Here is a 26051-nt window from a genome sequence, read left to right on the forward strand (position 1 = left end):
TAAAAATAAGGAAGACATACAGAGTTGCTCAAACTATAGGGGAATTAAACTCATGAGCCATACTATGAAGTTGTGAGAGAGAGTTATGGAACATCGACTACGTCATGACACTTCTATCTCCTCCAATCAATTTAGCTTCATGCCCGATCATTCAACTATGAAAGTGATCTTTCTCATTAGAAGCTTGATAGAGAAATATAAAGAAGTGAAAAAATATCTACATATAATTTTTTATTGATTTAAAAAACACTTATGATAGTGTTCCAAGAGATGTCTTATTGAGAGTGTTAGAACAAAAGAGGGTATCTATTAGGTACAAACAAGTATTGAAAGATATGTATGAAGGAGCAACTACTATTGTGCACACAGTGGGAGAGGACACAAGAAATTTATCTATCTCAGTTGGATTACACCAAGTTTTGGCTGTGAGCCCTTACCTTTTTACATTAGTTCTAGATGAATTGACAAAACATATACAAGAGAGTATCCCTTGGTGCATGATATTTGCGGATGATATAGTTCTGATAGATAAGACGCAAGAAATAGTCAATAGAAAGCTAGAGTTTTGAAGAAATATTCTACAGTCAAAGAGCTTTAAGTTAAATAGAACGAAAACAGTATACATGCATTGCAAGTTCAGTGAAGGCTGAACTGGTGATAGAAAAGGAATTAGTTTGGATAGAGTGATATTACCCCAAAGTAATCACTTTAAATATCTCGGCTCAATCCTTTAAGTAGATTGGGGATATGAGGAGGATGTTAGTTATAGGATTAAAGCCAGATGGTTGAAGTGCAAACGTACCACGGGAGTTTTATGTGATCGCAAGATTCCCAATAAGTTGAAAGGAAAATTTTACCGTACAGCCATACGATCAGCCATGTTATATGGCAGTGAGTGTTGGACAATGAAGGAGCCGTATATGTCTAAGATGAGAGTTGCGGAGATAAGAATGTTAAGGTGGATGAATGGCCATACTTAACTAGATAAAGTACGTAATGAGAATATTAGAGAAAAAGTAGGAGTGGTGTCAATTAAAGATAAGTTGAGAAAAGGGAGATTGAGATGGTTTGGTCATGTAGATTGAGGTGTCAATTGAGGATAAGTTGAGAGTAGACATACGGAGGCTCCAATTAGACAAGTAAAGCACATTGGGTTAGAGGATGGAAAGAAAAGAAGGAGTAGACCTAAACTAACTTGGAAGAGAGTAACACAACATGATCTAGAAGCATTACACATTTTCAATGATTTAACATAAAATCGTTTAGAGTGGAGAAAGAGAATCCATATAGCCAACCCCAATAAATTTTTGGAATAAAGGTGGAGTTGAGTTGAGTTGAGGTTGTCTTTGTTGGGTAGGCTGCTTCTTCTCCTCCTCCTTTTTTCATCTTTTTGGTCTTTTTCTTCCCCCACCTCACCCAAGCGTGCCTTGCGCCTCGCTGCACCTTGGAGAGATAGCCCGCCTTTTGGTGCCTGAGGCGATCCCTTTTGAGCTCGGTGCGCCTTGCACATGAGACGCGCCTTTGACAACTATGTTTGATAATCAATACAAACAGGGATCAACATGATGATAGAAGGCCAAGGGTAAAGTTAGCTCATGGTGACCCTATCAACAAACCTTTTTTGCACGTAGGCAATGTAAATACGAGGAAGACTCAGAGGAGGAAGATGACTATAAACCAAACAGGTTCTACAGACATCCACGCAGAAAGAATAGAGGATGTGCATATCAACCAATTCTTTTACGCCAACAATATGTTTATGACAAAGATTCAGAGGAGGATGAATTGGAACGAATCAAGTACCATAGGCATCAACGGAATAGTGACTATCAGAAAAGAGGTGTGAATGAATATGATGGGAAGGTTTTTCTAGCCATAACTCAAACCCAATCTAGATTTATAGCCAAGTGCAAGGTGTGCAAGGACACCCAACCCAAATATCTATTAGTGGAAAGGGAAGAAAGGCAAAAGCAACTTGAATCCGAAACTCAACTCGAAGTTAAGGAGACTAATGTCAAAGGATCGAAAATAGACGCTTTGATTGAATTTTCCTTTGCTATAATTGAAGATGAAGAACTTGAAGAATGTGTCCTAGGGAATAAAAAAAATCACATCATGGAGGTTTCAATAAAAGTGGAGGAAAAGCAATCCATGGAGACAGTATTAGAAATTGGAGAAAGTCTTGGAGATGATGGAGATTGAAGAATTTTCTAACTCTTTACCCTCTATTGTTTCCGTTGATTTTGTTTGCCAAGTGCTTTTATGGAGACAAGACGAAGGTGAAATTGATTAGCTCAATCTTGCTCAATTCTTCATGGACTACCTCATCAAAGAAGGCAAAGTAGCTTCTCCAATGAAGATTTTCATTCTCTTCCGCTTCAAAGTTTGAGGGAGGATTTATTCCAAGTGGAGGAGAATGGCGTGGAAGTTGTTGTGGTCTTGTTTGGGTTTGTTGCAAAAAATTGCAACTTGATGATGAGTTTTTTCCAAGTGGGGGAGTATGACACAGTGCCAAACAGCAAAGAACACACCCTTGATGTGTTCCAGCAGTCCAGAACATACCCAGAGTGTGTTCCACAGGGCATAACAGAGTCAGAAACTCGTGCTTCCCTCTGTGGCAGCTTGTGGTGATGTGTTTTCTGTCCCAGCAAGAGCAGCCACGTTTTTTGTTGTTTTTTTTTAATCTCCAGCAGTCCTATTTTACTTAGGACTTCATGAAAAGACTCCCAGCAGCTATGAAAATTGATGAGAATTAATTTAGTAACTCTCCAACTCTATTTAGGATTCAATTATATTTTCCCATTCCATCTAGGATTAGATTAATTCCAATTTTATTTATATCTTACTATTATATTTAGGATTATCTAAACTTCTTAATCAATAGCTTCATATTCCTATTAGGATTAGGAGTCCAAAATCTCTATAATCTGTGTATTTCTGTACAGATTTCTATTAATAAAAATAAAATCCAGCAGAGTAATTTCTCTCTATTTTCACTCGTGCATGGAGTGTTTCTATTTAAGCTTCACGTTGCGTCAAATTATAACTTACACGAACAAATCCAGCAAAGTTAAGAACAAACATTCAGGCAAATTTTCAACAGATGGACATTAATAGGGAGATTTAGAAAGAAAAGATAAGATAGATTATTCCATGCCACCAGTAGAGAGACAATACCTTTTCGAATTGAGTATTTTTTATGAATTTGATTGACAACAGACAAACTGAACTGAGCATATCTACTCCACCCATATGGCAAAGTTGCAGAATCTGCAACATCCAAATACATGGACAAATGATCCACATTGTTCCCTTTTGGGAAAATCAGGATCCGCCTAACAATGCAAATTCAAATGGTCAACGAAAAACTTAACTAAATCAAGCAACCAAAAACAGTATCAAAGTCAGCTGCAATGATAAGAGATCAAAATACCATTTGTAGCCTCCAACAATGAAAATATCAGAATAGAGCTTCTTGGTATTGAGCCTAGAAAAATTATCAATTGTCCACGTGAACCTTGCTGATGGTGGATCATCCACTGACTGCGCATCAACTGCACTTGCTGTTTCTGCTGGTGCTACTAAAAATTGTAAACCAAATATATCAAAATGATTTTTTTTTTTTTCAGAACCAAGCGTTAAATGTTCAAAAAAATAAAGCATAAAAGCAAGAAATAGATAAAATTTTAACTTTCACGTCAAAAGAAATCACAGAACTGCAACTTACCAAAAAACAAAAAAAAAAAAAAAAAAAGCCCTCTTTCCAGTTCCTTCAAATTAAGAAATTATCCACTACAATTCTAAACTCCCCGCAATGGGACATTCACTCCTAGAGAAAACCCAGACTACGCTCAACTGAGCCTAGCAGAGCAATACTAACCACCAAATTCAAACTAACATATAAAACTAATTTCAGCATTTATAATTTTTCTCGAGGAAGAACACATTTTTTGAACTCATTTAGGATTTTCCAATTGCTTCCACAGTCAATCAGTAATCATTAGGACAGGAACGGAATGTACCTTCCATAGGCTGAGGACCATCAGCCAAGTCGTTGTGGGGGACCAGCATCTCATCGTCCTCTTGCTGCTAAAAAAAATTCAAATTTGGGGAAAAAAAGAAAAAGAGAACAAAAAAGAAAAAAAAACAGTCAAATGCGAGAGCTTGGATCTGCCTATCGAAACCCTAAGAGCTAAGCACAGTCAGCCAGAAATGGAGAATTTTTTAAGTTACTTAAATAACCATCGAAATAGTAAAAACTAATCACTTCCAAATCAAAACTGGATTCAATTGAAGTAAACGAAAGAAAGAGGGATGTGTTCAGCGAGAGTGATCAAAGAAAGGAGTAAGAGTTTATGCCGATTACATCTAATGGTGGAGGAGCCATCAAAGTCATGGATGGCAACAGTGGCCGTCCGATCGAGGAATCGAAGAAAGCTACAATGTAGAAATTTGAGGGTGAGAGAGGAAGAAGTAAGAAAAGGAACTCTGCCACACTGATGGCAAATGGGAGGAGTTCCCTTCGATTGAAGGGGCAATTTCGGTATTTAATAAATGTTAGAAGAGCAGAAGAACGAAACTGATTTCGGGTCGGGGAAAGAAAACACGGGCGATCAGCTTGTCCTCTGTTTGCCATTATTAATTATTTTGTTTCTCTAAATTCTAATAATTATTTTGGAGGGGCCAGTTAAACTGTAAATGCTAAATGTCCATGGCAATTCACATTTATATTTATATTTATATTTATATTTATATTTCTATGTAAAATAGTATTTATTATTATTATTTTAAATAAATAAAATTAAATTTAAAAAATTAATAGTAATTATAATATAATATTTAAAATTTTATTTAATTAATATATAAAAATTTTGAAAATAATTGTGATTTAATATTAATATTTAATATTTATAATTCATTGATTAAAATTTAATAAATTTATTTTATATTATTTTTAATTAAAATTTTATGTTAAAAAATATTTTTATTAATTTTAATTAATATAATTATTTTTTAAATCAAGTCAAATAAATTTATATATTTAAATATATAAAATGTAAAAATAAATTTATATATTTTTATAAAGCAATTTTGAATAGAATATATAATTAAAAAAATATATCACATATAAATAGTAGCATCAATTAAATAGAATGTGTGTTGTATATATAATTTAATTTAGTTAATATGTATATTTTATTTAATGAATGTTACAATTTATAATAAATAGGGTCTAAATATTGATGATGCCCTGAGTCTCCAAAATCCAGTTATATTGCCAAATCAGCTTGGAAACATAAGGAGGAATAAGGTGAGGTCGATAGCTTATTGGTCAGCCACTCCAACGCTCAAGTTAGAAATTTTATTGAAATTAAAAATGCTGAATAATGGAAAGCTTCAATAATAATTTTGACAAAATGAGCGTACTTGATTAATACTTGGTTCTTATATTTATAAACTATGGGTTAAAGAGCTGTTGTGACTAACTGTGAGAATCTTGGATACTCAGCTATTGTTCCAAGATTCCCTCTTATACATCTACCCTGATCATTGATTGGAACTGCTGATGCTCGGTCAAGTTGATACTCGGTTTATTAGGCGAGCATCCATAGCTCTCACTCATGTTTGCTTAGCCTAATTTGTGACACTCCTTACCCATCTACAGTATATCCGAGTAAACTATATCACACAGTGTATCGGAACACTCTATTTTATTTCAATCATTTTTATTCTTCCATAATTTATTTTTATCATAGTTTTGAATATAATTTGTGAAATATAATTCATTTAAGTCATTTATTGAAATTATAATTTATTTAAGGTTCCGAAAATTTTATAAAAAATTCGTCAGTGTATCGGCTAAAAATGGAGAAAACAGTTCTTTGGAACCTGTTAAAAACACTTCCAATAATCATTTCCAATCATTCTCAAACTCCAATAATCATCAAAATCTCAATATTTTTCAACAACATTTCCATTTCTCAATCGTTTATTTCTCATGGTATTTGTATATAAGCAATAAATAAATACTCAATTTTCCATTCATAAACACAATTTTCACTATTTACATTAACATCAAAATACATTACATAAGTCACAATTACACAAGAGAAAATAAAAGTTAGTTACAAAATACCAAAATGAAACCTAGTGTCCTACCAATGCACTGAAGATGGTGAGGTGACACGGATACTATGCAGAACTGCAATAGGTCTCACCCAGTCTATGGTCTACTGGGCTCTCGGTCAGTATCTTCAGAACCTATGCGTGGCAAAAGCAACGCGCTAAGTAATAATGCTTAGTAGTGCCAATAATAAAATAAAAAGAAATAACAGAAAATAAATATGCAGTGAATGTATTGATGTCTCATTGCAAATAATTTTTCGATGAGTATTTGTAGTAGTACTTATTTTGTACTGTTTATATTCATTATTTCATTAAATTTATCCACTTTCATTTTTGGTTGCCCAAGTAACCTATACTGGACTGGATAAATGGGTAAACTGGCACTGGGTATCAAGTACCTCGAGCCGTCACACCATCGGCCATATATGTGTCTCCCGGTGTGCAACAGAACAGCTAATAAGCTGTAATAACATTAGGCACAAGGCCAAGTATCAACATAATGTCAGAATGGCTAAAAGCCATGAAATCACAGAATGGCATAATACCATGTGCAGTACTGCTAACTGAACCCTATTGGCATGCCAAATTATCCAAACAAATCTTGTTAGGTATACTAGGGCATTTTACACTTTTGAGTTTTACAATTTTTTTTTTTTGAATTTCAAGTTTTGATGCTACTATTCACTTCATTAGTCAATCAAAATGTTGACTTTTGCATAGACAATAGGTATATTGGTTTTAATACTCCCAACATACCACATTTTGCATTCAAAATTTGTTGGTATTGGTTGCCAATATCATTTCTAACCTTAAAGTTAATTGAGCAGAATTTTCAGTTTTCATACCTTATTTTTACTGTTCCATTAGTCATTTTTGCAGTGGAAATTTGGAAAAATGATCAACATGAAAGTTGTTTCTTATTTTGTCTAGTTGAATTTCCTTTTTTGAATCACTCCATTTGGAGTTTTGTAGCTCAAGTTATGGTCCAAAAACCACAACTGGCTGGATTGGAATTTTTCTGGACTGACCATATCTACAGTGCAGTGAACAGTGATTGCAACTCACTTGTTGGATAGGTTCTGGTCATAATTTGAGTTAGGTTTCTCCATGAAAGTTGTTGGTCTATATCTCAACTTGTTGCTGGTAAAATTTCAGGTCAATTGGACCATTCTACACTGAGTTATGGCCAAATGAGCAATCACTGTTCATTTGGTCATTTTGCAGAAACAGACTGCAGGTTACCGGGATTGGGGCAAGCTTTTGGTCCACTTGGTTTGGTCATATGGGCATGGTTTCTTCACCAAAGTTGTGCCATTATGTTTCTAGTTTTATGTCCAATTGGCTTTGTACTAATTGAACCTCTACAATTCAAGTTATGGCTGCCCAAACCTGCTGGACTCATGTCCAATTCTGCAGGTCACCTAGGGCAGCCACAATAAACCCAAATCCCATCACTAAACACACTTCATTTCTTGTTTACCCATGACCAAATGGTCACTAATTGATTATTAAAACTCACTTTCATCATTACATGATCAAAGTCTCAATTTCATGCTCAAACCCTAATTCCAATTTCCAATTCATGGCATACACACACCAAACTCATACCAAATCACTTTATCCGTCATCTATACTCATCAATAACATAATTAAGCCACTTAATTTCATCAAAAACCAACAATCCTTAAACTTTCTCATGGCTGCCAAATTTAGAGATTTCATTTACTCAAGTTTTCCTTTTAATTTCACACAATTTCTACTTGATTTAGCATGCTTACAAGATTAAAGAAAGAAAAGAAATTGTTTATGGCACTAACCTTGAATGGAGCAGAATTTCAAGCTACCCAAACTTCTTTTTTTCTTCCTCTTTTGGCTGCCTAGAGGATGTTCAAGTTGCTAGGTTAATTTTTTGTGAAGCAAGTTTGTGGTTTCAAGGTGAAATAAGGTGAGGTTTGGGAGCTTTAGTGAGCTTTCATGGTGGAATGGCTTTGGGAGAGAAAGTGACGCCTGGTTTGGGTGGGGAAGAGCAGATGGCTTTTATTTTATTTTTTTGTCTCAATTATCCTCTTTAATAGGCTAATTTAAGTGGTGCTTAATTGTGATTGGTAGATAGGTTTTTAATGACATCATATGATGTCATAATTAGGTATTTTCTTTCATTTTCTTTTCTTCTCTTCACTACTCATTTCCAATTTAATTTTTAGCTATATTTATTCATATTTTAGATTATAATAATTATTTGCTTAACTAGACAAGTCAGCCAAAAATCATCTCTGAAGATGAAATGACCAAAATGGCCTCCGTTTGGCTTAATGGGCCAAAATTGTTTGTACCGATTGAAAAAATTTTCTAAGTTTTTTCTTGGCATTCTAATGCCATGAAAACCTCAATGACTCTTCTCTGGAGTCCCAAAAATTATTTTATGAATTTTCCTCTAGGTCTAGGTCTCCTAGTTGCGAGAACCGCAACTTCCCACTGGGTTACCCATCGCTAGGGCACCGGCTTATTCAACTTAGTTGTATTTTATTTCTAACAGTTTTCCTAAATTTTTCTTATTAATATTTGAGTTCATTATAGTTCCTCACTTTAGTTTAAATATTTTTCAGGACGTTCTAACTGTCCGGACCGACACTTGTTACCGGAACAGTAGAATATACGGAGTTGCTACAGGGAGGATGTTACATAATTAGTCCAAGCCTTCTTAGGAATGGCATCGGGGCAGGTCGAGGGTAGAGATCGCTCTTCTCGTCCCCGCTTCACAAGAGGTTGGGGTTGAGGCAGGTTTTCCCATGGGAAGGGGGTCGTAACCAGAGCTAGGGAATGGGTCAACTTAAGGCTACCAGAACTCATAGCAAGCCCAAAATTATAGAATTTGACCTTTTAAGGGCCCACATAATTACTTTGAAACTTTTCCTCGAAGTCTAAGGAATGTTCTTTTCTCCTTAAGACTTAAACTCATCAGAAAGAGTTTAAAACTTTAAATGCATTGTAACACCCCTAATTGCATAGCCTGGTATATTTCACTGTTCCGGTGACCGATGTCGGTCCAGATAATTAAGAGGATTAGAACCACACTTAAGACAACTAGAGAAGTCATAAACACAAATAATTATTAATGTTCAATTAGTTAAGTATAAATAAGAAAAATGGAACTTAAGAAGTTAAACGAGCCGACCTTCTCAGGAACGACTGCGAAATCAATTTAAACTCAAATTTCGAACCGTAAAATGTGACGCTGCGGTCCTTAGGACCTTTACGAACAATGTGGAAAAGAGAAAATCACGAAAAAGAACTGTTAAGTCAGTTAAATAATTATGTTAGGGAGCCGGAAGAAATATTGAATTAATTGCAAACCGGGATGAACCGGCGAGGGGCAATTTGGTCAATTGACCCCGAGAGCTGACTCCTGACCTAACTGTCAAATAAAATCGGGGAAAAGAAAATTTCAGAATCGAGAATTAAATTAAAGAATTAATAGAAAAATAAATAAAAAAAAGAAAATAAAAAAGTTAAACAGGTGATGACATCATGCATGATATCATGCATGATGCCATAAAAATAAGAAATTGTGAATTTAATTAATTAGATTTTTTGTCTTCCTAAAGACATAAAAACAAAAGGAAAATAAAAAAAAAATAAAAAAAGCCTTCTTCTTCTTATCCCTTGCCGCCTCCCATCTCTCTCTCCCTCACCATTGCTAACTCCATTAAAGCTTGCACTCAAGCTTTGAAACCCTCACTAAATCTCAACTTCTTCCATACTTGCTTCACAAAAACTTGATTTAGTCACTTGAGAGGAAGATTTGTCCTCAAAGAATTGAAGAAAATTTAGAGGAAGTGAAGATCAAAGACTTCACCTAAGGTTAGTAATGCAAACTTCAAATTTTTAGTTTAATTAGTGTATGTATAGCATCAAGAACATAGAAATAAACTTAAAATGAAAAGAAAATTTATTGAGGGACCAAACTGAAATTCAGCCAGCATGAAGGGAAAGGTGATTTGCATGATTTGAATGGGTTTAGGAACTTTAGTTAGTTGAATGGTTAGGATTAAAAGCTTTGAAGGTAGTTAAATGCATGAGGTTGGTGAATTAGGGTTTTGAACGTTAGGGTTTAGAGACAAAAAATGTGAGGAAGTGGTAAATGGTGTTTTTGACCTAATATGAAGTGAGAAATGGTCGTTTGTGACCTAATTAAGTGTGTTAGAAGTAGTTGAATCAAAGCCAAATTCGGATGGAGTATGCAGCATGACCAAATTTCCTTTGAGAGACCAAAAATGAAATTTTACAAGTCCAATTGGTATGGGACCAATTGGGGATGAAAATAGACACTAAATGACACAATTTTCATTTAGGAAGCATGCCCAAAAAGTGACCAAAACCTAATAAACAAATTGACTAAAGTTGAGAAATTGCAGGCTGCCCTGTACAAACTGACCAAATAAATAGTGTTTGTTCATTTGGTCATAACTTGAGCTAGGTAAAATGACCTGAAATTTTACCAGTGGTTAGATGGGATATAGACCTAAAACTTTCATGAAGAACACCAACCCAAATTATGCCATTAACTCAATCAAATCACTGAGCAAATTTGAATCACTGAATCTGCAGGACTGCAAATTTACCATATGAATAGTAAAGTTTCAATGGCTATAATTCTCTCTAGAAAACTCTGATTTAAGTGATTCTTGAATCGATGGATACCTAAGACATAGTAGAACATTTCATATGAAGAAAATTAGACCAAATTATGGACTTAACTTGATCAAATTACTGAACGAAGTTGAATCAATAAATCTGCCAGAACTAAAATCTGCAGCATGAACAGTAACTGTATTTTGGACATAACTTGAGCTACAAAACTCTAATTGGAGTGATTCAAAAAGGAGAATAAACTTAAGACAATAGGAAACATTTTCTATGTAGAAAGCTTTGCCAAATTTCAATAGTAAAGTGACCAATAGAATAGTGCAACCTTAGACACCAAAACTGAAAATTTATCAAATTTGCCTAAAAGACTTAGAATTTGAATAAACAACCAAAACCAACAAATTTAGTGATCAAAATGTGGTATGTGGGTGAAGTTGGAATTCCCATACCTATTAAGCCTTAGAAAGTCAACAATTTTGACTGAATAGTATAATGAATAGTAACCCCGAAACACAAAATTTCAAGAACTTCGAGTTTAACACGTTAGAGCTAGGTAAAAGTGAAGTTAAATTTATTTTTGGATTTATGCTAAGTTATGATACTGAAACACTGTAAAACTGTGTGTTTCAGTTGAAAAGAATACCGGAAAAGAACCCGAGGAACCGAGTCAAGGCCAAGAGGCAACTCACTTGAGGTTTGTGCACAACATCACTATGCTTTAAAATTTATTGATACAGTGAATGAAATATGCATTTTACTTTTACTTTGAATTGTTGAAAGTTTATTGTGACCTTATTTATGATGTTTTGATTTAAATTGTGAAAGTTATTGTGTATATTTGAAATGACAATATTTAGCAAATTGTTAAGATAAGTTTTGAAACCACAGTGTCATGACCATATATTTGAATACCTCACTAGCACGACTAGTGGGGGTAATTAGTTTCGAATTTTGATTCCTTCTCTGGAGAAGTGTTGAGGTGTGCCAGTAGAAGAGGATGTGAATGGGTATCCATATATTTGAGCTAGCTAGCCTTGTGATGTGATTTCTCTTTAGCCTCTGGCTATTGAGATTCTATTTGTTTCGAATGGCATGATCTAACTGTGGGTTTTATGAAATGTGATTTGATACTTCAAAACGAAATTGTTTGAGATTAAAATCTCATAATGCATGATTTGTATTTAATTCTCATGTTAAGTCAAATTTTTGAATAAATATGATTTAAGTTTTGCATAAAGATTATTTTAGTATGTTGTGCATCACTGAGTCCTAGTACTCAGCGATAACTGTTATTGCTGTCACAGATATGAGACTAGAGGCGCAGCAGACTGAGCTGCTGAGGATTGAGGATTTATCAGCTTGAAGTCATTGGGTATAATTTATACCCTAACTGTAAATATTTCTTTTGATGTATGTATTGCACATAAATGTATGGACATGTAAAATGGGTCTTGAGCAGCTTGTACAAAGTTTGTATGAAGTTTGTAATAAAAATTTAGTTTGAATTTCCTTTGATGTAAATTTTGTAATGATGTATATATAAATTATTTTATCTCTAATGAAATATGAGTGGAACTATTTTATTTAATTTTAATGAGATGAATTGCTAGTATTTTGAGGATTATTGAATTTTGGAAATTGAGAAATGTTGATTGTGAAATCTTGAGATTTGAGATTGATTGAGAGTTTGAAGTAGTGGTTGAGAAAAATTTTTAGAAGTGCTTTTTACAGGTATTTAAAGAACTATTTTCTCAAAATACAAACGGAACTCTGTCAAAATTTTTATAAAATTTATGGAAAATTAAAATGGGCCAATAGTTTTAACTAGTTTTTAATTTCAATTAAATGTTTTAAATACCTATTAGAAAATGCTCACCACTTAACAAAAGTAAGAAAATTATTTCAAAATCCCTTGTAGGGTACTTAATGAGTTATCGGTAGGTGAAGTGCGATAGTTCATTAGGTATTCTACGGGATCATGTTATGCCTTACAGAGGGGTAAGGTGTGACATGCATTATGTAGAAATTCCTTCTTATATTTCTGTTTTTCATTATCATCATTATTGTGTTAAACTTTATTTGTATAAAACTAAGCTCTCTCTGTAACCTTTACATGTCTGCTATAAACCACATAACTTCCTTTAAATTATTTCCCCAAGAAGAGTAAGCTATGAACCTTTACTTTCTTATCTCTATTATGGCTATTTATCATTTTCATACATAAAACTATGGAAATGTCCCCTGAAAAGGACCTCTTTTACTTAGACAAAGTATTTTTAACTTTAACTACATGCTATTAATCACACTCTCTTTATTTCTTTATGAACATTTGATCTACCCGTGGCATCAAGACACTCATAAGGGTCATTGATTACCCCAGAGGACTTCTTCTAACTTTCTTAAATTAGTATGACTAATAGAACAATACTTTACTCTATCTTCATTATATAATTATGCATTCAAATTTTGTCATGCTCTTTCATTGGAACAACTCACTACACATACATCTAAACAACCTACTGGCAAGCGCATTTTTATGATGCCATCATACATTAGACACACATGCCCACACCACAGATATAAAATATACAATCATAATACATAAAATACATTTACTTACATGACACCATGACATGACATAATTACATACTTCTATTCTATTAATACATTTGTACATAACATGCTGACTGCTAACACTATTACAACCTCTGTTCTTCTAACATGCCAGAACTACTCCTATATTCCTGTGCTCTTACTACCTGCAAAGACTATTTGGTTGAGGGGGTAAGCTGGGAGGCTCAGTAAGTATAAATTTCTTAAAGTAATTACATACACATGGTTTGTCAAACATATGAATGCATCAATCATCAAACATATGCAAACATGGTAGTCATGTTATCAGTGACTTCCCTATAATCCAATGTACCATGCTCATATAGAAGTTCCTCAGAACTTTCGCTTAATATATCTAATGTGTCCGGCTCATACAGAGGCTCCTTAGAACTTTCACTTAAAGCATGACATGCATCATGCACTAGGGGCATCGTAAAGATCTCTCCTTGGATTTTATGGATCCATAACATACATAACATAACATAGTCATAATCATGGGGGAAGTCAGTGGGTCATTCATAATCTACCTCACATCATAAACACATATGCAATTACATCTAGTATGGTTCTAATGCATTACACCAAAATATCAATGCATTTCGTGATGCATGATTATGCTTAAAGTAGTAATTAAAGTAGCTAAAAAGCATTTGAAATTAATTTAAGCAGTTTATACTTACGTCTTGTAATACTTATTTATTTACTCTTACCCCATAAATTTGGAAGGTAGACTTGATTTTGTGTGTAGTTCTTAGGATGCTCTAACATCAAACCAATTAAGGGCCTGGCTTCCTTGAACCTTGATCACCCACTCTGATCAAATGGCGAAACAACAAATATATCAATTCTATATATATTCTAGACTTCCTGAAAACATATAATGGACCTTTAATATACATCATCTAGGTTCTTTTGGGTAATAAAATCATGTTTTAGAGCCTTAGAACTAAAGGAAAAATAAGGCTGACAGAACTAGGTTCAGTTATCGAAGTCTTGGACTTCAGCTACTAAAACCTTGAATATTAGCTGCCCCTCTTCGGGTAGTAGTTACTGCAGCTGCTGAAATCTTGGACTTCGATTGCCAAAGGCTTACCTTAGGCAAAAATTATGACTGTAATATGTTCAACTATTTGGACAAGATTGGGATTCCAGAATCTGCCTGGTTCTGGATTTTGAAGAAAACAATGCACTAGTTATTGTTATTTGACCATAACTGGACCCCTAAAACTTTAATTGGCATAATTCAAATTAATATGAATAAATAAGATGAAGACTTAGGATTTTATTTTTGGAACCTAGAGCCAATTCTAAGCCTGAGTGCTTAGAATTGTATGACCAATAAAAATAGAAAATCTGGAAATAAATAGACTTACAAGGTTTAGCACCATGGACAGTCATTACTTATTTCTTTAAAATTAGAGTTATACTACTTCAAAATAAATGATTAAAAAGAGAAATTTAAGTTAATATGAAATCCATGAAATGTTCATGGATTATTTGGAATCTGAATGATAATTTATATAAATGGTATAATGAATAAATGAATCAAATGAATATAAGCATGAGACATTAGTTCTCTTTATTGGAGAAAGGAAAAACTGCTTTGAGTACAGTTATATATAAGAATAATTTTTATGAATTGTGATCAATATATATAATATAATAAATGTATAAATTAGGATGAATGTACAAAGTTATGTAAAAATGAGATTAGATATTTATGCTTTTGCTATGGATAAAATTTAAATGCTTTAAATTATAATCGAAAAATAAAATAAAATAGTAAAACTTAGGAACATTTAATGGTACTAATGTGCCCATGTATTGCCTAGACACATGTGTTAGATTGGATAGATTGGCATGCCAATATGGTATTGTTTGAGCAGTACTGCGTAAGGCTTTATGCCTGTATTTCTGGCTTTATGCCCGCATGCATGGCTTATATGCCCGACTATCTGATTATCTGTTACCATGGCTTTTTAGCCATACTGACTGCATACGTGGTTTCCGTATTTCACATCCCATGGTATGACGACCCGAGACACCACAGTGTCTAGTGCTCAGTGACCCGCTTATCCAGTTTAGTCAGCCTATCATAGGTTACTTGGGCAGTGAAATAAATTAAGAATATTAAAAATTAAAAATATTAGAAATTAAATAAACGAGTTAGAAAGATCCGAAATAAATTAGACTAGCTCTGAGAAATTATTTATTTGAAAGAACTGAAATGAACTAGATTAATATTAAAATTTATCTGTTATGAAATAACTCTAAGAATTTTTGTGATACCCCTTACCCGTCTACAGTGTAGCCGAGCAAGATATGCCACGCAGTATACCGGAACACCTTATTTTAATTCAATTATTTTTATTCTTCCTACTTTATTTATTTCATAGTTATGAAGTAAAATTCATGAAATATCATTCATTTAAGTCATTTATTGAACTTATAATTTATTTGAGGTTTCGCAAATTTATAGAAAATCCGGTAGAGTGCCAGCTAAAAATAGATAAAACAGTTCTTCGGAACCTGTGAAAAACATTTTCAAAATTTTCAATCAATCCCAAACTCCATTTCATCAACAAAATCTCAATATTTTTCAACAACATTTCCATTTCTCAAACATTCATTTCATATGATATTCATGTAAAAGTCATCAATAAATATTTACTTTTTCATTAATAAACATAATTTTCACTATTTATATTGATAACAAAATACATTACATGGGTCTCAATTTCACATGAGAAAGTAAAAGTTAATTACAAAATATCAAAACACAACCTAGTATCCTACCAATGCACTGATATCGGTGAGGTGACACGGACACTATACAGAGCTGCAGAAGGTCTCACCCAGTCTGTGGTCTACTGGGCTCTCGGTCGGTCTCTCCAGAACCTACGCATGGCAAAAAGCAACGCGCTAAGCAATAATGCTTAGTGGTGCCAATAATAAAATAAAAAGAAATAACAGAAAATAAATATGCAGTGCATGTTTTGATATCTTATGCAGACAATTTTTCGATCATTACTGGTAATCTTATTTATTTTATACTTGTTATATTCATTATTTCATCAAATTTATCAACTTTCATTTTTGGTTGCCCAAGTAACCTATACTGGATAACTAGACTGGACAAACGGGTAAACTGGCACTGGATATCAAGTACCTTGGGCTGTCACACCATCGATCACATATGTGTCTCCTGGTGTGCAACAGAACTGCTAATAAGCTGTAATAACATTAGGCATAAGGCCAAGTATCAACACAATGTCAGAATGGCTAAAAGCCATGAAATCACAAAATGGCATAATGCTATGTGCAGTACTGCTAACTGAACCCTATTGGCATGCAAACCTATCCAAACTAATCTTGCTAGGTGTACTAGGGCATGTTACACTTTTAAATTGTACAATTCTTGAAATTTAAGTTTAGGTGTTACTATTCGTTTCATTAGTCAACTGAAATATTGACTTTTGCGTAGAGAATAGGTACATTGGTTCTAATACTCCCAACATACCACATTTTACATTCTAAAGTTGTTGGTATTGGTTGCCAATACCATTTTTTAAGCTTAGTGCTAGTTGTTCAAAATTTTCAGATTTCAAACCTTGTGTCTACTGTTCCATTGGTCATTTTTACAGTAGGAATTTGACAAAATTATCTTTATGAAAGTTGTTCCTTATTTTGTCTAGTTACATTTCCTTTTTTGAATCACTCCATTTGGAGTTTTGTAACTCAAGTTATGGCCTAAACACCATAACTGGCCGGATTGGATAGAATCCAAAATTCCGGGCAAAACTGGTTCTGCCAGATTTGGTAACCTAAGTTTGGTTAGAAATTTGACTAGGTTATGGTCAGAATTTGGATTTGTGTTCTTCATGAGAGTTTTAGGTGTATGTCTCAGCTTTCTTCTGGTCAAATTTCAGGTCAATTGGACCTTTCTACACTGAGTTTTGACCAAATGAATAAATACTATTTATTTGGTCATTTTGCCCAGGCAGAATGCAGGTCACTCTGATTAGGGCAATTTTTAGGTTAACTTGATTTGGTTTTCTAGGAAAGGTTTCTTCACCAAAATTGTGCCATTATGTGTCTAGTTTCATGTCCAATTATCCTTGTACCAATTAAACCTCTACAACTCTAGTTATTGCTGCCCAAACCTACTGGACTCATGGTTAGTCCTGCAGGTCAGCCAAGGCAGCAACACTAACTTCAATTCTCACTACACAAACCACTTCATTTCTCATTCACACATACCCAAATGGTCATTAATTGACCATTAAAACTTACTTTCACTATTGCATGATCAAAGTCTCAATTTCATGCTCAAACCCTAACTCCAATTTCCAATTCATGGCATACACACACCAAACTCATACCAAATCACTTTATCCATCATCTATACTCATCAATAACATAATTAAGCCACTTAATTTCATCAAAAACCAATAATCCTTAAACTTTCTCATGGCTGTCAAATTTAGAGATTTCATTTACTCAAGTTTTTCTTTTAATTTCACACAATTTCTACTTGATTTAGCATGCTTACAAGATTAAAGAAAGAAAAGAAATTGTTTGGTGCACTAACTTTGAATTGGATACTCTTTGCGCTTGTTACAACTTCAATTTTTCCTCAAATTTTTGCTGCTTAAAGCTTCCTCAAGGTGCTAGGTTAATTTTTTGTGAAGAAGACTAATGTTTTTATGGTAGAATTATATGGGATGTAAGCTTTGATAAAGCTTTAATGGTAGAAAAGGTTTAGGGAAGGGTCTCGACTGGCTGAAACGAGGGAGGAAGACAACTGATTTTTTTCAAATTTATCTCCTTTTAATTGTTTTAATGTGTGCTTGTTGAATTCTGATTGGCCCATAAATTTTATTGCATCATGCTTGCATATGCATGATGTCATAATTGGGTATTTGATTCTATTTTCTTTTTTTTTTCTTTTCTACTCAATTTTAATTTAATTTTTAGCAATATTTATTCATATTTTATGTCATAATAATTATTTACTTAACTGGACAAGTCGGCCAAAAATCATCTTCGAAGACGAAATGACCAAAATGCCTTCCGTTTGGCTTATTGAGCCAAAATTGTCTGTACCGATCAAAAAATTTTTTTAAGCATTTTCTTGACATTCTAATGCCATAGGAACCTCAATGACCCTTCTCTGGAGTCCCAATAATTATTTTATGAAATTTTCCTCAGGTCTAGGGCTCCTAGTTATGAGAACCGCAACTTCTCACTAGGTTACCCATCGCTAGGGCATCGGCTCATTTAACTTAGTTGTATTTTATTTCTAAAATTTTTTTCAAATTTTTCTTATTAATATTTGAGTTAATTATGGTTTCTCACTTTAGTTTAAATATTTTTTCGGATGTTCTAGCTGTCTGGACCGACATTGGTCACCGGAACAGTAGAATGTACGGAGTTGCTGTAGGGAGGGTGTTACAATTTTAATTATTATGAAATGATCTAAGACAACCTAGGTAATACTGAGAAAGTGATGAAAAGATTTTCAAAGTAATTATAATTGCAAATGTGCCATACATAATAATATAAGCAAAAATTTAATATTTTTAGAATATTTTTATATTGTATATTATTATTATAATTTATGAACTAAGCACCTCCAATGAGAAATGAACAAATTAGGGTAAAAGATAGTTAATATTAGAAATTTTGTACGAGATTAAAGAAATTATGGATTACCCAAATTAGATTTTATTTCTATTTTTATTTGTATATTATTCTCTTATTATATTATTACATCACTAAGTAGCAATGCTTAGCGCGATGGATTTGTTTCCTAGCGCAGGTACTGAATATAAAATCTAGTAGACATTGGACTGAGATTTTTGGAGTCTAAATCTGCAGAAGTATCAGAAGTGTTCAAGGTTATCACCTCTCCAGCAATGCATGTAGATAGGGCTCACATTAGTGATATTATGTATTTTGTGTATTATAATTTTTTTTTATGTTATTATGTAAATTAGGAAATTGTATTTAATATGCACTTGATGTAAATTATGAATTTATATAATTAGTTTGCAAATTATATGAACTCATGAAATTGAGAATTTTGATATATGTAATAAGCATGAATGAATTTGTACAAATGAGTATGAAATTGAATTATATAATGATTTTTGAAATGATGATATGAGTATGGATGAGTTATTGTATAGAAAATATTGTTGAGATTCTTAAACAGGTAACCAGTGAAACACGTCAAATGGTAATATAATAGGGGAAACTCCGTTAATTTCTCCTTAGAATATTTAATGAGATTAAAATTATTTAGGAATAAAGTAAGATAAGATAGGGTGCTCCGGCACCGAATGTGACATGCCTTACTCGGCTATACTGTCTGCGGGTAAGGGGTGTTACAGTAGTGTTGATAGAATAGGAGTATTAGTGTTAATAGCAGCGGTGGCTTAGTAGTGGTGATGGTGATAGTATTGACAATAAATTAAAAAAATCAAAATAAGTAATCATAATTATATCATTTTTTTGTATGTACTAACCGTTACGTTACTTTAAGTATAATTAATTCATTACGTAATTGTCATTCCATCACGTCAGCTTTTTTTGTGTTACCAAATAACGTAATCAAATACGTAATATAATCGCGATTATATTATAACTTTGATTACACTATACTAAAAGACTCTACTAAACAGTAGAAAGGAGATTATTTATCACAGAGTTAAACCTCAGAATAGAGGGATGTGATTTATAGAGAAAAAAAAGAAAGGTAGAGATTAAAATCGATAATTTTATTTTATTTTTACTTTTAATCTAAGGATCTAAAATCAAATAGAAAAAGGATTAAGGATTTAGATCAAATAGAGGATTATTTTGTTTTATTTCTTTTTAATCCAAGGATCAATAATTACCCTTTACAAAATGAATCAAAGGTTGAGATAAAAAAGTACTAAATTTGTTTTCTTTTTTACTTTAACGAATTTTAATCCAACGGTGGAAATTTAATATCTAAAAAAAAATTAAGGGTTAGGATTTAATAGTACAAACATTAGTCTTTATTTATTTAACAAACTCCTAATCTAATGGTTCAAAATTAATTCCCAAAATATTTAATAGTTAGGATTAATTAGGACAAATTTATTTTATCACTTTTTGATCCTAAGGTCTAAATTTATCTTAAAAAATTAAAGGGTCAAGATTAAAAGGTACAAATTAATTTAACTAATTTTAATCTAATGGTTAAAAAAACTCCAACAAATTTTGATGGATGAAATTTAAATATACCATTTTGTTTTATTCTTCTAAATCTAATAGTGAAAAAACAAATTTAAAAAGAAAATCAATGTTGGTGATTAATTGAAACAATTTTACTATTTTTTTTCAATTTTTCTAAAAATAAAAATTCTAAATCTAATGGTTGAAATTAAATCTCCATAAAATTGATTGTCAAGATTAAAAATTTTTTCATTCATTTTTTTAAAGAAACTAAAATTAAATTAAAAATTAGAGTTAAAATTAAAGTGGAATAAAAATCCAATAATAAAATAAAATAATTGAGATTAAGTAAGCTAGAAAATTTAAAATTAAAGTGGAAGAAAAATACAATAATAAAATAAAATAATTGCAACACCCCTCGCCCGTTTACAGTATAGTCGAGCAAGGCAAGCTACACAGCGTGCCAGAGCACCTAGTCTGTAATCAACTCATTTCCTGAACTCAATTTGATTTTTAAGAAGTCTTTTATGTAATGTTCATATCATGCTGATACTATTTTCATACTTTAATAAAATCAGTGTTTCAAAAATGGTAATAAAATTTTGGCAAGGTATATTCTGTGTTTCGGACAATCTGTCCTTTCAAACCTGTTAAAAATAGTTCAATATGATAGTATCAAAATCTCAACTGTTTTACAATCTCGATTTATCAGTAAAGTCAATAAACTTTTACAGTCATTAAACAGTTCCATAACACAATCCATAATAATTTAAATATATCCAGAAAATCTCCAGGTTATTTAATATGTACAAAATATTATAAACTTTAGAGCATTCATAATATTACAAAATACAGGGTCGAATTTCAAAATATACAACAGAAGTACAAAATACAAGATATCCTAAGTCCTACCATATATGCAATGCAGTGCAGATGACTCTGGACTCCTATGCAGATCTGATGTCTCACTTGGTCGTAGGTCTGCTGGGCTCCCCAGCTGTGTCTCCAATACCTACGCATTACAAAAGAAATGCGCTAACCAATTTTGCTTAGTGGTGCCAAATATAAAAAAATATACACTAAAATAAAGTACATAAATTGTTTATGAATTTATGACATCGATATTCTTTACAGTTGTTGATTCTACTTTTATTTACTAACATTTCAATTTGTGCTAATTTTGGTGGTGTTGTATGTCAGAAGACTAGATTTAGCTATTTAAATTTAATAGTGCTTAAATTAACTGCCCGTGTAGCCTATATACTGACCAGACTGGATAAACGGATATACTGGTACTAGGTATCTAGTACCTCGGGCCGTCACACCATCCATCACAAAGTGTCTCCCGGTGTGCAAATAGTTTAGCTAAAAAGCCATAGAGTCAATCTGGCGATAAGCCAAGTATAATAACACAATACGTATAGCCGTAGGTTATTAAAGTCAAAGTGCGGCATAATAAGCTGTAAAAACACAGTATGGTATAAAACCATTTACAGAATAGCTGTCAGAATCCTATTGGCATTCCAAACTATCCAAACTAGTCAACTAGGCAAACTAGAGCATTTTATAATTTAATTATTTAATTCTTCAATTTCTAGAGTTTACTAGCTATTATGTAATTTCATAAGTCAATGCATATGTTGACCTTTTTAGGTAATATGGATAAGTTGATTCTAGTATCAACATGTCACAATTTACAATTCAATATGCTGTCAATATAATGCAATTGACCCTTTTTACAAGTTGGCATTCATTGCCAAATTACCTCAAGCATCATTGTATGTAAATGTCAAATTCTCAATTTTTGTATGCTAGATTGGTCTAGTTTAAAGTCCTATTTCTCTTGGCCTTTAGCTTCTGGTCAAAGAAGCAAAATTGTAGCTCTATGTCTTATTGCACTCTGGGCAAAATTTCAGGTCATTCTGAGTTGTATAGACCAAGATATAGTCAATTTACTAAAGCTAGATAGATTGCACCTTTAGTGCAAAATTTGGTCAATTTTAGGTCACTTTTAGTTCTGGCAGTTTTGGTACCCGAACTTGTGCAAGTTATTTGACTTGGTTCTGGCCATTTCTGGGCTTTGGTATCTTCATAAGAATTGTAGCTCTATGTCTAAGCTATCCATGGTAAAAATTTTAGGTCAATTGGACCTGTTTTGAGTGAGTTATGGTCATCCTAATTATTACTGTTCATATGGTCAAAAATCTGGGTTTGCAAGGTTGCCATTCTGAATTTGGTCATTTTTAAGGTCAGTTTCTAGGCAAAATTTTGGCAACATTTCTACATGAAAGTTGGCCTATTTGGTGTCTAGTTTCACCCCCCATTGGCCTCATACCAATTGGGTTCACTGTTTTGCACTTATAACCTAATTTAGGTACTGCCAACAATACACAACCTGCACAAGACAATTACACTTCTAATTTGACATTCCTCCTCCTCCTCATGACTTCTTTTATTTATTCATAGCACTTCTAAAAATACTCAACACAGTTCCAGCAAGCATATTGGGCAGAACACTCAAGTGCTCAATGCACACAATTCACTATTAAAGTCTAACATTCAATTCCACCGAAATACAACATACCTCAACACTAATTTTTCACATACACATCCATGAAAACTACCTATGCTGCCCACTATTTAACACCATCACATTTCATCAATAATTCACATAAACTCACATACAATTACAATTTCACAGTATTATAGGCTGCCAAACATGGCAGTTTACCAAAGTATCAAGACCCATTTTCAAACCTTTAATTCAAGCACTAACATGCACATTCTTGGATATTAACTTACTACATCTTCCATTTGAGTTAATCAATCTTAATTTCCATCCATTAGAGGTAAGAAAAACTCAAACACTACAACCTTCATGGCTGCCGAAAATGGGTCAATTCCAATACTTAACAATTCGTCAAATTTTCTTTACCAAACAACATCCTTTAACTCAAGCATCACTTTTACTAAAGAAAGGAAGAGAATTGGACACTTACTTATTTTTGTAACTTGCTCAAACCTCACTAAACTTCCTTCTTTTTGCTCCAAGTATGCTGCCCAAGGTGTGTAGACAAGGTTTAGTGAAGGAACCTAGTGAAAAAGATGACTTGATCAAGGTTGCATGGAGGTCCTTCCATGGCCGGCTATGGAGTTCTTTCAATGGTGAGAGTTTCAGCTGGTTCTTGTGAAGGTTGAAGATGACCAATTTTTACCCACTAAGACTTATTTTATGTCTCTCATAATGTAGTTAGTGGAGCACTAAACAATAATTTAATGTTTAATTATACAAGGTTTCCTTTATTTGCACATTTATCTCCTTTTTTTCACTATTTACATAATGTATCACAATTAAATTTTCATGACATTTCTAAAGTGTAATATCATTTATTTTTAATGGACCTTGAGGTCAAGAAAAGACAACTCTAGGTGTCAAATGACCAAAATGCCCCTCTTCGGATTATATTCCTGATTTTTCGGTAAAACTGATTTTTGTCTGTTTCTCGATTTTTTGTTTTTCTTTGTACTAATTTATTAATTTTTCTTTGATATTTCTAGTGTCAATTACATTTCAATAAACCTTTACTTACATCCCGAAATTTAATTCCGACGGTTCCTCGCGGTCCTAGGGTTGGCAACGGCTTTCCAGGTGCGGTCACCCATCGCTGTGGTGCCGGCTTGTTTAACTTAGTTTTATTTTCTCTCTTTCATTTTTCTTTGATTTTTCTTGTATTTTCTTTTTATTTATTTAATCAATATATGTCTATTCACTATCACCGAAGTGTATTTCCAGATATCCTAACTTGCCTGGACTGACATTAGGTCACCGGAGCAACAGAACATACAGAACACGTACAGTGGGGATGTTACAACTCTTCCCCTCTAAATAAAAAATTTGTCCTCGAAATTTACCTAATGTGAAGAGCTGAGGAAACTGTTGTCTCATTGTCTCCTTGCTCTCCCATGTTGCCTCTTCCCTGTTGTGGTGCCTCCATAGGATTTTCACTAGTGGAATTGTTTTGTTTCTAAGCTCTTTTACCTCTCGTGCCAAGATTTTAATCGGTTCTTCTTCATATGTCAGGTTAGGTTGTACCACAATTTATTCTGCTGAGATGACATGTGAAGGATCTGATCTGTATCTTCTGAGCATCGAGACATGGAACACATTATGTATCTTGTCCAACTCAGGTGGTAAGGCTAATCTGTAGGTTACTAGTCCCACACGTTCAATAACTTCATATGGGCCAATAAACCTAGGGCTTAACTTTCCCTTTTTCCTGAATCTCAACACTTTCTTCCACGGTGATACTTTGAGAAATACCTTCTCGCCAACTTCATACTCAATGTCCTTTCTTTTCAAGTCAGCATAAGATTTCTGTCAGTCTGAGGTAACTTTCAAATTGGCTTTTGTGACACCCCTTACCCGTCTACAGTGTAGCCGAGCAAGTTATGCCACTCAGTGTGCCGGAGCACCAATTTATGTTTCTATTACAATTTATCCCTTTATAATTCATTTATTTTCAATTTGATAAATCTGAATTTATCCGCAAATTTTATAGAAAATCCGGCAGAGTGCCGGCTGTAAATTGGAAAAACAGTTCTTCTGAACCTGTTTAAAAACACTTCTAAAATAATTTCCAAATCCAAACTCCATTATACACATTCAAGTCAATCTCAAAGTCTCAACATTTCATTTTTCAACATACATAATGCAGAAAACCTCAATAATATGAAATTTCATATATTTACATTAATACATAATTATAAGAGTTTATAGTTACAATCCAAACTAATACAAAATACAAAAGGGCCACCTATAGTCCTAATGTCCTACCATATGCAGTGCAGATGTGAGGTGACTCTGGACCCCGGATGCAGCTCTGAAGGCTCACCCCGTCTGATGTCTGCTGGGCTCCTCAGCTAGGTCTCCAGTACCTGCGCATGGCAAAAGCGACGCGCTAAGAAATTCTGCTCAGTGGTGACAATATAAAATAATATAAAATAACATAAAATGAAACGAATATGCAGAATGTGTGTTTACTTTTTTTAGTAGACTTAACTTCTGATATTAATTTCATTATTATTTGATTAAACTTTGGTAAGGTTTATTATCATTGCCCGAGTAACCCATACTAGTTGACTGGACTGGATAAATGGGTAAACTGGCACTGGGTACTAAGTACCTCGGACCATCACACCATCGGTCACATTGTGTCTCCCGGTGTGCAACAGAACAGCTAATAAGCTGTAATAATGATCAGGGTTAAAACCCAAGTATATCAACTCAAATAACATAGCCAAAGGCTATCATTTTACAGAATGGCATGGGAAAGCCATGAAACACAGAATGGCATGAAGCCATATGCAGTACTACTAACAGAACCCTATTGGCATGCCAAGCTATCCAAACCAATCTTGTTAGGCATACTAGGGCATTTTACATTTTCGAGTTTTATAAT

At 33.3% G+C, this 26051-nt stretch overlaps 1 protein-coding gene across 4 annotated transcripts in view; it reads right to left on the reverse strand.

Moving 5' to 3' along the window:
- Positions 1-4564, reverse strand: part of LOC110653621 (ubiquitin C-terminal hydrolase 12-like) — a 76466-nt gene extending 71902 nt beyond the window's left edge. The window contains exons 1-4 of one of the 4 annotated variants that reach the window (XM_058134829.1): positions 4367-4564; positions 4023-4086; positions 3434-3578; positions 3178-3335 (exon numbers count right to left, since the gene is read on the reverse strand). In XM_058134829.1, the coding sequence (XP_057990812.1) occupies positions 3178-3335; positions 3434-3578; positions 4023-4086; positions 4367-4396 (397 nt within the window). In that variant the 5' untranslated portion in view covers positions 4397-4564. Of the gene's footprint in view, positions 1-3177; positions 3336-3433; positions 3582-4022; positions 4090-4366 lie in introns of all 4 variants that reach the window. The other 3 variants (XM_058134827.1, XM_058134828.1, XM_058134826.1) reach the window with 3 other exon arrangements.
- Between the last annotated feature and the right edge of the window lie 21487 nt (positions 4565-26051).

The sequence above is a fragment of the Hevea brasiliensis genome, chromosome 14 (assembly GCF_030052815.1).
Source record: "Hevea brasiliensis isolate MT/VB/25A 57/8 chromosome 14, ASM3005281v1, whole genome shotgun sequence".
NCBI lineage: Eukaryota > Viridiplantae > Streptophyta > Magnoliopsida > Malpighiales > Euphorbiaceae > Hevea > Hevea brasiliensis.